The sequence below is a fragment of the Rutilus rutilus genome, assembly GCF_951802725.1.
Source record: "Rutilus rutilus genome assembly, chromosome: 8".
Taxonomy (NCBI): domain Eukaryota; kingdom Metazoa; phylum Chordata; class Actinopteri; order Cypriniformes; family Leuciscidae; genus Rutilus; species Rutilus rutilus.
This window is the reverse complement of record NC_140222.1, coordinates 39,755,229-39,768,994: the sequence shown is the minus strand read 5'-3', so window position 1 is coordinate 39,768,994 and position 13,766 is coordinate 39,755,229. Positions and strand designations below refer to the sequence as shown.

The window sequence follows — 13,766 nt, the reverse complement described above, 5'->3', positions numbered from 1 at the left end:
AAAAGAATAACACACATAGCCCTTTATGGAAAATATCAGCTACTTTGTATATAAATATTTGCTTATGCATGTGTTCAAGCCTCTGGGAAATTATACTGCATTTGAATCGCTGCTTTAATAATCTGTACTTTGTCCCAGGCAATAACAGGCCGATGCAAATATGACAATAAAATAAAATAAAATAATAATAATCTCCTGTATTAATAAACATAAGCAGCTCCATCTACTATAGGAAATAATAAAATAAATAAAACGTAGGTCCATAAAACTGACTCTGACTAATTGTGTCGTTACAGGATTCGTTCACAAGAGGTCGTAAGAGGCCATTATATTTGTGACAACATTTCAGAGCAATTCTGTTTTTTCACGTCTCACGTTTCATAAGCTTTACTTGTCAGTGTTGGATGTTACAAAGATGTAGAGCCAGTCAGAAATGATGTTAATGAACTCTATTGTTAATAAAATCTCTTCCACTATCCACATATGTTCCATCCATCCTAACCAGATGTATTCCCCAGCTCTGTTGCAACTCAGATTGAAGCTAATATGTCTTGATTTAACGCTAAATATCAGTGGTGACTCGGTGAGGCGTGTCTCTGCTGAATCACCGCGGTCACGAGGACAGGGCGCTGGCTGAGGAGCTCTGTAAACAAAACTGTTTGAAGGAAAAGACCCGAAAAGGTAATAAAAGGGGCAAGCTATAGGTTTACTGTCTACTGTAATAAAAGTAAATTAGGCATGAAACATAAGTTGATAGTATTTTCTTCCCTATTGTAACGTGTATACCAGTGAAAATTCTTCGCGAACAAGCATAAATGTAGGGAGGGACCGCTGATCGATCTCGTGTGAGTGACAGGTCGTCCCGCTCTCGTGCCAGTAGTTTTTTTATTTATTTAAATACTTTAAAAAAATAAAAATAATAAAAATAAAATACATTAACAACAATTATCATGAGGGAGGGAAAGTTATGGGGCCTTTTCACAGATTGTGATGACGTGTTTTAACGGTCATCAGCATCTAAATCCTGCGAAGTTTCCTATATTTTAATAATAATAAAAAAAAAATTTATGTACATTTATAACTCTATAGTTTGTATTATTTTACATTTTTATCTAATTAAAAAACTAGTTAACGCTGCTGTGAGTGTGTTAGCGGTTAGCGGCTGTGGGAGGTAAAATTGACATTTTTTTCTCTTCTGTCTGCCATTATCAATCTCTGTATGTTTTTTTATTGTTCTTTTTTTTTAACTCTTTTTGAAAGTTGTGAAAACACTATTGTGGCGTTTTATTTGGCTAATTAAGCAAATGGCAGCACACACAATTAATGTTTTTTTATTTATTTAATGTAGTCTTAGTTTAACACAACTACGACAACTTCCGCTTCTGAGAACCCTGGAAATGTGAAAACGTGTCTATTTTGATTAAAGACTACGAGGACACAAGAATAAAAAAAAACAATAAAAAAACAACGATGTGCACGGATAAAACATTTATAATAAATACTGCAATATTTATATACAAAAAAAAAAAAAAAGAAGAATCTATACAGTTTTGATTTCATGGTGACTTTATAAGTAGTAGCCTAGTCCAAGCATCATGTCACTGTTTTCAGTATTTAAATAATATATTACGCACATTAACTAACTTTCTCATACACAACGTGCCTTCTAAACACCCATATTCGTCCAATCAGAACGTGTATCAATCCGCGCACATGGCTTTGTCCTACTGGACCGCAGTCTAAGCGAGCCTACGCGGAGGGATATGTGAGGGACTACACCCAGAGTGCCGTACAGCCGGGACTCTTTACTGCTCAAACTCACATTAGAGAAGGGGGCGTGCAGGACAGGACGGGACTCTCTCTCTCTCTCACACAAATATACGGTAACCGCAAACTGAGACCGCACAAGACTGTGTCAGTCCCGTCTTTTCAGAGCAAGTGTCGTGTGGGAGCGTTTGAAACCAGAAGGCGAACATGTCGTGGCAGAGCTACGTGGATAACCTGATGGCGGATGGCAGCTGCCAGGACTCCGCCATTGTTGGGTGCAACTCAGACTCAAAATACGTGTGGGCAGCGAATGAGGGGGGGACGTTCTTAAACATCACGGTAAATAAGTGTTCTTAACGCAACAGCTCTCTTTCTACTGCATATGTAACGTTAGTCTTCAAGCTGTGGCTGTGTTTCAGTCTGCCTCCCCAGACAGGACTCGCAACGTGCCTCTAAACTGCTGTTTAGCTGGAGGTAAAGCGCAGAAATGCCGCTTAATTTAATAACGTTACGCATCAGACGCGGTTTATTTTACGTTACATCGCGTAGAATAGCGTGCGATTTGAACGCGCTGGTTTAAAAACACGCCGAAATAAACCGTTTGTTTGAAATCCAGGGCCTGATCAGCTTGAGTGGGGACGAAAGCTAACACTGGCTGGACAAAAGCTAACTGAACACCAGATGTTTAATTTGGAGAACATTTTTCACTAAGTATGAGGTTTTTTTTTGTGTATGTTTTATTTATTTTTTATTTAGGCTAAATCCTGCCACTATATCATCGAGGTTAAATTGATCTATTTGTCGAAAAAAAAACGCGAAATACAGGACGTCGTGACGGTAAAAACCGAGTGTCGCGCGTTAGAAGTTAAGATTGAGGCGGTTTAAAGTTAAAGAAATGCGTTTTGCAGGCATAAAGAGGGGAGGTGTTGTTAGTGCAAACAGGCCGATCAGCTCCTAAGATAACCAGACTGCGTTCATGCACTTGTGTACGGGAACACACGGGTCATTCAGCCGCGGAATGTGCGTAAAGTCCTTCGTGAATCCGGGATCCTCGCAGTACCTGCCAGTCCAAGATGGCGCACAATAAACGGGTGTTAATTCATCTAATAACAGGCTTATTTACACACCGTCCTGTGCTTTCCCCCAGCTTAACGGACCGCATTCAATGGCTGCTTATAAGGTTAAAATATGTAAACGTTCGTTTTACGTTTGTTAACGGGTTAAAGGGATCGCCCCAAAAAAAAAAAAAATCTTTTAAATCAATATCTTACTCTCATGCCGTTCCAGACATTGTAAGGCTTGCTTTCTTCTGCACTATTCATAATAATTTAGCTGGTAGAATGTTGGTAACCAAATAGTTTAGGTGGCCATTGACTTTCATTGAATGGATACTACAAAACATCTTTTATCTTCCACAGAAGAAAGCCAGTCATACAGGTTTGGAACAACATGGGGAATGATTGATGACATAATTTTCATTTTGGGTGAACTATAGGCTAGTATGCAATAACGTATGTGTGTGTATACATGTACATACATGCATACATTCTTGACATTTATTCATAACTTGTGTATTCTGTAAAACAGGTTAGGCCTACATCGTTTCAGATCCAGGTCTTTTGCGGGCTTCATTAAATTTTAATAGAGCCGTTTTACTCCAGATGCCTTCAGATGAGCTACCAAAGATGACCATAACCGATGTCTATCGCGTATGCATATTGATATCTAAAAGTTAAATTTTTCTTCTTATCACTAATATTCGGATATTAATACCCTGATGGCACAAGTACGTCTTGGAGATGTCTATTTGATGTCTGGAATTTTTTTTTTTTTTTTTTTAAAGTGTTTCCTCATCTGCAATAGGACATTTCCTATTGTAAGATGTCATATAGACATTTAGAAGATGTGTTTAAGATTTGTAAAACAGTTTTTTTTTTTTCTAATACGTTTAACAGGTGTTTTTACACAGCAGATGCTTTCCAGATTAACATATCTTTAGTAGACATCTCACTGACGTACCTGTGCTATCTGGGTATGGAGTGAAATGGCAATAATAAAAAGAGCTAGCTAGGCTGGTTGATTACCTTAAAAGTCATATAAAAGTTATATCGCCGTCATTTCCTAAGTAGCTGTTAACACTTTCTCTGACGGATGCGACGAGACCTTTTTCCCCCCATTTGTTCATGTGATGTTTGGCGTGAAGACTTTTGCAGGGTTCCTATGGTCATTGAATACCTGGAAGTGTTAGTGAATTGTAAAACTGATTTGAAGGTCTGGGTAATTTCAAAATCAGAGTTGTTTTTTGTCTTGTTAGGCTCGGTTCTGAAACATTTATTCCACTAGAAATTGCTCTTGGTGTGTAATTCTAACAAGAACTGTCAAGATGGGAAAAAAAAAACACATCAAAGACTGGAAAAGTCATGGGAATTCAATGGTTATAAGGTGGAGGAATCCTTATACTGACAGTTTTAATGGGTTTTCACTATGGAATGAGATTGGAAAAGTTGTTGTATGCTTAATTTGATCTTTCTTGCTTCGTAATAATTCAGTAAGGTGAACGTTTCTGAGGCTCAAATGAATCAAGTTGTGGTTGTAAGGCGTCTCCATCCCAAAATTGAGTCACCTCATGTTGCTCCAAACCTGTACGACTTCTTCCGTTAGAGCTTGACAGCCTCAGGCAGTCACGCGGGTTGGGAATGGCATTCGGAGTGGGTTTTGCCTCTTAGTTTCCTGTGTTGCTGGCCAAATGTGAGTTTAAAAAGGCTTCTTAAAGTTAAAGTTAGTCCAGACTGTGTCTACTGCCATACCAGCGCTTCCGAACCTACTGGAAATAACATCAGCTGGCTGATTCTCACCGAAGAGTAGCTGCTTTTAGTGGTTTTGGCCTCGGGGAAAAAGGCTCGGTAGATTCGTAGTGAGCCAGAACAAAAACAAAGCTGCTTTGATGTCGTTCGTTCATCACACAATGAAACCAATAAGAGAACTGCACGTTCAGACTTGATCTGTCAGCATTTGACACACAAAACCAATGTTTAATGTGATTAATGCATTCCAGTGTGAGGGTTAGGCAGAATGCTTCCCAGATTTGTCGAGTAGAAGTTCCTTTTAAGGAACAAATAACCTCCGTTCAGCTGCACTTTCATCAGACGCCAGAAATATCCTTTTAAATGTTCAGAGCACTCTAGAAATAAACATCTATCCAAAATTAATGATCAAAATAGAGCATATTTAGTCAGAGTAGTTTTTGTCATTTGTTGGACGACCAATAGTCAAAATTGACTAGCTTGTTGGGTTTGTCTGCATGACTAGTTAAGCAAAGGTGCGGTCACATAAACGGGTGTTCAGCAAGTTTTCAAGGTCATCCACGTGATTGGGAATTTCGCCATTGGGCAAAATATTTTCCCACGCAGATTTCACAACTGCTTCAAGTTGGTCACTAGGGCTGGGTAAAAAAAAAAAAATCGATTTCTCGATTTTAATCGATTCTCATTTTTACGAACCGATATCGATTCTTAAATCCCAAGAATCGATTAGTCATCCTGTTTTCAGTTGATGAATGAATGTAACGTTGCGCGCATCCCATCCAATAAATCGCAAGAGTCTTTGTGCTTTGTTATTATTGATATAAAACGAAGTCTCAGATTTCAAATTACGTCCATTTTCTTATGAAATTAAAAAAATAACACCAGTTACCGCACGAAATAAACATGAATGAGCATCTGAAAGTGTGTTAAAAGGTAGAGTACAACTTATCGAATGCCGTATCATGTGACATGGAATCGCTCAATCAGTATTTCGACCGTGGAAAGACGTCAGTAAATCAGCTTGTAAACAATGTCATGTAACGTCACATCACATTTACCTCAGAAAAACCATAAACTCTAGAAAAATTAACTCTAGAGAGGAGCATTGTGCTAAATATATGCACTATTGCATATTCATTATAATTGTTAATGTTCTTCAATTTTGAATGCATGTTTGAATAAATCTGGCAGGTTTTTATGACAGCCACCATTTAAATGTTTATATTTCATTTAACTTTATTATTATAAAATAAATAAGTGTAATTTAAGTGTTTGTATACAAATCAGTACATTTTTACCTTCAATATTACAGTAGGCTAATGAAGCCTATAGGCCACAACTGACTCCCATAGTTTACAGAATTAGTTAAGAGATTTGTTTTTCTTGAGAAAATTTGGCATGTATTGAACTAGGGGTGGGAATCTTTTACCATCTCACGATTCAATTCGATTCCGATTCTTGAGGCCACGATTCGATTCAAAATCGATTTTCGATTCAAAAAGATTTTCGATTCAAAACAATTCGATTTTATTCATAATGATTTCTAATCAGGTTTCTGATCATGATCTACTCTCATCTGCTTTGCTATACAATAATAGACTTCTAACCAACATCCTCTTGTTATTTCCAATGAGCAATAGAATCCTTCAGACAAAAAAAAAAAAAACATTTTGCTGTAGCAAATTCACAAACAGTTTTCGTTCAAAAATATAGAATTATGTACCAGAAGCTATCATATAATGCTTGTGGACTTATGCATATTCTGAATAATTAGTAACATACAAAGTCGCTCTTATACACAACTAAATAATAAAGAGTTATGACTTGAAATGTTTGCTGTATACCACAATCAAAAACAGCTTATACAAAGAAAGTGAATGAACATCTGCAGAGAGTAACTTACAGTCAAAATGTAACTTTTTGTGACTGGCATTGCACATATTGCATACAGATCTGTTTACAGCATATTGTTGTGAAAACTAAACAATACAGAAATTAGCTCTCATACAAAAAAATACTAAATAGATCACAATGAAATTGCCAATTTTCCATACGTTAGCTTTTAACGAAGAGGGTGCCGTTCGGTTTTGGCTGTCTGTTATGTGCACGCCACAGACTGTCCGCGGCGCGCACTGCACGTCCGCTTCAGAGTTCCGCCTTTTGCGTTCCGTCAATGTTACGTTATTAGAATTATTTTTTTATTTTTTTTGAAAATCGATTTTTGACATTTATGAATCGATTCAGAATCGTCCACGTCCCGCATCGCGATTAATCTAAGAATCGATTTTTTCCCCCACCCCTATATTGAACCTGATATCCAAAATAATCAATATTGAATTGAATCGGAATCGAAATTGAATCGAATTGTGACATTTGTGTCATTAACCAGCCCTATTGGTCGCGCAAATTCGCTGCGACTTAGGTGTGAGCTGTGCTTCATGCGTCGCTACACTATTGACAATGGGCCTTTTTGCCCACACCGTAACTCTTTCCCCGCCAGCGTTTTTGAGGAAGGTTGCCAGTCAGTGCCAGCATTTAAGCTTTTCACAATTTCATGGCCCCCAGAATATTTTGTTGTATGAATATCTGAACATGCGATATATCAAAAGAAAGAACAAAGCCTCTGCTTTTAAACAAAAAAACCTGTTTTATTCTTGCTTCATGCATTCCTTTTTTTTTAATCAACACTTGAATGTTGGTAAGTTTCATAAAAAAGCAACATTTTGATCAGGAGATTCATTGCTCTTGAAGATGTGTAATAGCGCCACCTACAGTATAACAGTGAAAACACGGATTGCCGGAAAATTCCGTCAATGGCGGGGAAAGAGTTAATAATGAGATATAAAAAATAAATAAATAATCTTTCTCATTGAGACGTGGTCTGGGAACCACATGTTCATTTTCTCGTATTTGAGGCGTGGTTTACGAATGCCCAGAGCCGTTTATTGGGCGCTACGAATGTCTATCGAATGCGCCTGTACGTAGCTCATAGCCAATCGTTTCAATTATACCAGATGACGTATGTAGAGCGACAGAAATTCGACGAGGAAGAAGACGATGGGTCAGAGATTTATGTGTACACGATGGCGTTCAGCGACTAAACTACTTAGAACACTATCTAAGGCTGCATCGAAAGGTAACTTCGCGTCTGCTGCCATGTTGGATCCATAGATATAAACAAACTGCTTCGTTGTGTCGCATAGACGTCGTCATCGTCTTGCTGCTCCCTCCCCGTTCTGTGATTGGTCCCCTCGCTGAGGCGAAAATCTAGTCCATGGAATCCAGACTGCCTAGCAGCGTGAATAAAACCGCGCTGCGCACAAGGCAGCATGCGGAATCCCAGGCTAATATATCTCAAAGAGTTTGCGCTTGCATGAGGTGATTTTTCAGGGAATTCGAAAAACAAATATTTTGCAAAACTGCAATGGAAACATTTTTTTAGCATTTACAGGTCACCTGACGTACGTAACAGTCGATCATTCTGTAAAGAAGGCGCGGTGTGTTTGGACAGAAGACGAGACCGAGTTCATTAAACTCGTAAAAGACAAAAGTGGATTCTAAACAACAAAGAAATGCCACAGTTTATCAAGACCTTGAAGCAGATAAACACCTCATGAGCCGCTCACAAGTATAAGGGGCTTTACTTGCCAATAATGCTTTGTACACACGCCTACGTCTCCTTCCATTAAAGATAATGGCTAGTGCGGTGGCTGTGATATACGTAAACCTACTAGCATCCGCTGCCTTGATTGTTGGAGTGACTTATCACGAGAGGAAAAAAACATCGGTTAATGGAAACTGTCATTTCGCAATAATTTTTTTTGCGACATTTTCAGAAGTTTTGCGCAAATCTGTACAATTTTGTGGGTAAAATCTAGTAATTTCAATAGGTATCTGTCAACGCGATCAGCGTGAGGGCGATAAAAGGTTCCCCTCACATATTTCGTTCATAGTTCAAATTGGTCGCGCAAATTCACCACATTGACCAACAGAAAACGGCTTGTTTTAAAATGACTTTGGTGTGAGCTGTGCTTCATGCATTTCACACATGTGACGCCTCATAAAATCTAAATTGAGTTGTCCGGCAGATGTCAACAATTGTGTCCCGGCCTGTTGCACAATAACAGCGAGTGTCATTAACTGACCAGCCCACCAATACTGACTTACAGAGGCTTTGTTTAGTATAAAACTGCATAATGAACTCTTGACACAGTCTTCATGATTCATTGATGTCAAGTGCAAAGTTCTCTCTCTTCAGTTCATCTAAATTATCTGCATGGATCTTTCCAATATTTATCTACCTGCCTTCCTACATTTGTTGATTTGCATCTGGCTGATCATTAATCCACGATAAAATGTCAAAGACTAGACAAGAAGATGCAGTTCTGCAGTTAATATTGTGTTGTTTTTCTTTCTAATATCAGCCAACAGAAATCGACGTCCTCGTAGGGAAAGACCGAGAAAGTTTCTTCACCCACGGCCTGACCTTAGGTTCAAAGAAGTGCTCGGTCATCCGAGACAGTCTCCATGTCGACAGCGACTGGACGATGGACATCAGGACGAAGAGTCAAGGAGGAGAGCCAACATACAACATTACTGTCGGTAAAGCTGCCAAAGGTAGTAGTCCTTTCTTATATTCTTTCAATTACCTTTTATTCATAAAACCTTGATGTATGTTATGTTTTCAAGTGTAGATGGATAATATAGCAATGTAGATGTCAACCTTTCCTCAATATGAAATCATGCATTTTAACTCTTGCAGATACTATATTTCATATGTGGGGCTCTTTTAATAAGTGAAAATAATGGTTTGAAATAGTTTTTAGAGCTAAAAATAGACTTAACGGAAGACAAATGCCATTTAAAGCCTTCAGAATTTGGTGTTGCAAAGTAACGGCAGGAGTTTGGGGGGAATAAAGCACATCTAATAGTAGCATTTCATTGATTAGCTAGTCATTTCACACGGTTGATCACGAGACTTGAGCTCAAGTGTTGAGGAAGTGTCTGAGGTACATTCCCTCTCGTTTGCATGCGTTTCTGCTACTCTCACACACCTCTTGGGTCTTTTGCGCTTGAAAAATGTGAAAGGATTTCCTGTTTCCTGAAAATAAAAATGTTCCTTCTTGAATCAATCTCTTTCATATACCTCATGGCATGCATTGAGGACAGGAACTAAACCTGCTTTCCTGCATTTGATTTGAAGCATTTTGATTTCACATGCTTGCATTTAAATGTTCAAATGAATAATAAGTTAAATGTTTGGTCATTTACTGGACCAACAGACCTAATCGAAATGGTAACACTATAATAACTTTCATTATATCACAGTGCTGTGAAAGTCTTGATTCACATTAATAAGGTGTTGAAGTTTCTTCACCGCATTACGGACACATTATTCAGCTCTTTCAAACAGCCCTACAGCCGACAACAGCAAAAGAACCAGGAAAATGGATGGTATAAAAATGGCCAAGATGTGCAAGAAAGTACTTAAATTAAGTAGTTTCATTTAAGTGTTGTAAGGATGAAAAACTTAGAGATAAAAACATGTAAATCTTAAGATGTGGTGATCGTGGTATAAGCGGGATAATTGATAATAAATTAGTGCCATATTACCACCTCGGAAGTACATTCATTTTTAATAATTGATAAAATAAATAAAATATTTGAAGAATAACTTGGCGGCCCGTCGTCAGTCATTACTTCAGTTATTCTCACTCTCTTTTACTCTCTTTCTTTCTTTCTTTCTTTCTTTCTTTCTCTCTCTCTCTCTCACTCACTCACTCACTCTTTCTCTCACTCTTTCTCTTTGACTCTCTCGCTCTTACTCTCTCGCTCTTACTCTCTCTCGCTCTTTCTCTCACTCTCTCACTCTCTTTTTCTCTCTCTTACTCTCTCACTCTTTCTTTCTCTCGCTCTTACTCTCTCTCACTCTTACTCTCACTCTTTTACTCTCACACTCTCTCACTCTTTCTCTCTCTTTCTCTCACTCTTACTCACTCACTCTTGCTCTCTCTCTCTCTTTTACTCTCTCTCACTCTTACTCTCTCTCACTCTTACACTCTTTTACTCTCTCACACTCTCACTCTCTCTCTTTCTCACTCTTTCTCTCTCTCTTTCTCTCACTCTTACTCTCTCTCACTCTTACTCTCACTCACTCTTGCTCTCACTCTTTCTCTCTCTCTCTCTTTTACTCTCACACTCTCACTCTTTCTCTCTCACTCTTTCTCTCTCGCTCTTACTCTCGCTCTTACTCTCGCTCTTTCTCTCTCTTACTCTCTCTCTTACTCTCTCTCTCTTACTCTCTCTCTTACTCTCTCACTCTCTTTCTCTCACTCTCTTTCTTTCTCTCTCACTCTCTTACTCTCTCACTCTCTTTTTCTCACTCTCTTTTACTCACTCTCTTTTACTCTCTCTCTCTCTCTCTCTCTCTCTCTCTCTCTCTCTCTCTCTCTCTCTCTCTCTCACACTCCCGATGGTCCTGAAGTGCCTCGAACAAAGCTTTATTTTTCAAACGATCAGTGCCACAAACCTCGCAGAATTCGGGAGATGTTAATGAGAGTTATTAAAAGGTGTTACCAGTTGTAGCTAAATAAAGGTATTTCCTCTAGCCTGCACTCTTTCACTCTGCATGCCTGTTATCTTGATCCCTGCTTTTTATTCTGTCCTATCTCAGCTTGTTGATCTTGGTTTGGCTTTTTTTCTCCGGGGCTGGGATTTCCCTGTCCTCTTAACTTCCTTTTCTCTGTCTTTCTCTTTCAGTCTTGGTTCTTGTAATGGGCAAAGAAGGGGTCCACGGAGGCGGCTTGAATAAGAAGGCATATTCAATGGCAAAATACTTGAGAGATTCAGGGTTTTAGCTTCTTTCTTTTTTTTTTCTTGATCAAGTAGTGAAATTTTAGGGAGGGAAAAAAAACAAGTCACCCACATTCCCAAAATAAGCTGTGAAGATTACCCCCCCCCCCCCCCCCAATCATTGAAATGCATTTAAAGTTTTTGGACATCATAATGGCAAGGAAGGGTAATGAATCTTGTGTCAACAATTGCATCCCTTTTTTGAGTTGGGAAAGTTGTTTCTTTTTTTTTCCCCCGCCCCTCAAGTTTGTTGATTTTTGTTCTTGTTTTTTTTTTTCCCTGTGTACTCCAGCATTGGTTATAGTCATGGGCAAGGAAGGTACCCATGGAGGGCTGCTCAACAAGAAAGCGTATCAAATGGCTGAATACCTGAGGAAATCTGGATATTAAGACACCTGCCCACCTATAGCTGCTCATTCCTACCAACACTAACCTTTCTTTTCTAGGAGAGATTTGCTTAATCATTTATTTGTTTTCAACTCTAATTTCTTTTTGTTCTACCCAAACCCATCCTTTCCCCAATTACGTTATAACCCCGTCCCATATATTTCCATTTAGTGTGTTCGTTCCAATTTTGGAACTACGTTCCATTGCTAAACATGATGCATTTAAAGACAAAATGTAAGTGTCTCATTTCTGCTTATTCATGAAACAAAAACATTTTGGGTGTTTTAGTTTGTTACCAAGGGCTTGAGCTAAACTCAAATTCCCTTTCCTAGATCAAATCCGGGAAAGGTCGACTGTATGCATATCTTTGAATGGACCTTAGTCAGGATGGGCGGCATTTTTGACTTGACACCAATTTTTTATTAGCGCCAAATTAAATGTGCCGTCTGCGCTAACAAATGTCCATTTCTTTAAGTTTTCCTCAACCCAAAGTTTGTCGTCATTGACGCCTCAACTCAACCTGTAGATGCGACACTTCCTGAATGACAGATTCATATTCTTTCCCTTTGTCGCACCAACATTCATGGGAGTGGGAGGTCGAGCTCTTAAATAGTTGGCGGTCCGTCGAGTGCAGTAATTTTTGGGCTTAGGTAGCATTTTCTCCCATCAACCCCATATTGAATGTTCATGGACATTCCGTCATTGCACTTGTTTTGCTAGCTTATGTAATATATATATTTTTTATTTTCTAGACGACTGCCATTTTGAGACAGTGGGTATCCCGGTGTAAGCGCTTGGAGTATACAGTTTGAATTCTTTCATTTGGACCAATTTTCGTCATTGCATGGGTTATTTACACCAACAAAACACTAGCGTCTGGTCACAGATAAGACTTCGGTCTTGTTTTGCCAGCTCTTTCAACACTTGAATTGAATTTAACCCATGAATGAATTGTCATGACTGTGGGATAAATTGCCTTCGAGTCATGTCTGTCCAAATGTACAACACTCCAATCATAATGTGTATTCTGTGCCATAATGTAGAGCGAATCTGTTGCTATTGATTCAGACAGCTTCCCAAATGATTCTATCAGTTCTTGGTTCAGGGGTTTTTAGTATCTACAGAAGTTCTGGCCTTGTGGGATATTTGTACAGGTTCAAAACCTCTCGACTGTAGTTCATTTCTTTGTTTCCCTGTACTTTTTTCATACATCTTGGATACAGTCTGACATGTCTGATTTCATATGCATAAACCAAGAAATGCCATAAATTAATCTCACCACCTTGTTTACAGACAAATTAAATAAATCTATTCCAACCAAAGTACTTGTCTGTTTCTTTTGCTTGCATGTTATTTTTTTAAGGGGTCATTTCATGTGGAATCAGTTTTTCTCAAAGTTAAAGTAGATAAACTGAAACATGCTTTGTTTGTACAAAAATTGGAAAATGTTAATGGAAAACAAATTTGTTGTTTTATTGCACAAACAAAAAAAAGTCCTATTTTGCGAACAAAAATGGAAAAGTTGGGCTTTTTTTGGGTCAAATTTTCCCCCATTTTGTTGATTGTTGCATTAAAACAGAATTGAAAACTTTCTACTAGGCAATATTGAAGAAAAATGTGATATTTGATCTGCGATACAATAATGCTTTGAGTGTGTAAAATAAATTTAAATTACATTCAAATTATTTCTCACTTTTTGTGAGAAGAAAGCATCCCTATAACCTCTAAAAGTGAACAGTTTTACTGTAGGATTACATAAGTGTCATTTTAACGTCTAGGGTTTCAGGTAGGCCTACATTAGCTTTATTTAACAACAGAAAATGTAATAATCAAATGTAAAAACAAAACACTCAAGCTATAAGTTATCCAGTCAAGAGCAGTGAGTGATCTTCTCTTTGTATTTTGTTTGTTTGATTAGCATTAAGCACACATACGGAATCAGGTTTATTAGGCTGC

At 38.2% G+C, this 13,766-nt stretch overlaps 1 protein-coding gene across 2 annotated transcripts; it reads left to right on the top strand.

The window, feature by feature from the left end:
- The first annotated feature begins 1,798 nt into the window (after nucleotides 1–1,798).
- On the top strand, nucleotides 1,799–13,132 carry pfn2b (profilin 2b). 2 transcript variants are annotated; one of them, XM_084415944.1, is made up of 3 exons: nucleotides 1,799–2,106; nucleotides 8,996–9,188; nucleotides 11,331–13,132. In XM_084415944.1, the coding sequence occupies exons 1-3, from the start codon at nucleotides 1,975–1,977 to the stop codon at nucleotides 11,426–11,428; spliced, it is 423 nt and encodes a 140-aa protein (XP_084272070.1). In that variant the 5' UTR covers nucleotides 1,799–1,974; the 3' UTR covers nucleotides 11,429–13,132. The 2 variants fall into 2 exon arrangements, with proteins under 2 accessions (XP_084272070.1, XP_084272069.1); XM_084415943.1 differs by having other exon boundaries at nucleotides 1,800–2,106; nucleotides 11,716–13,132.
- Nucleotides 13,133–13,766: the final 634 nt, after the last annotated feature.

Bases quoted from the DNA above. Each gene is read 5' to 3' on its own strand.
- pfn2b (XM_084415944.1), top strand. From the start codon at position 1,975: ATGTCGTGGCAGAGCTACGTGGATAACCTGATGGCGGATGGCAGCTGC. The intron at 2,107-8,995 runs GTAAATAAGTGT...TTCTAATATCAG, and splicing joins GGACGTTCTTAAACATCACG to CCAACAGAAATCGACGTCCT. The intron at 9,189-11,330 runs GTAGTAGTCCTT...TTTCTCTTTCAG, and splicing joins TGTCGGTAAAGCTGCCAAAG to TCTTGGTTCTTGTAATGGGC.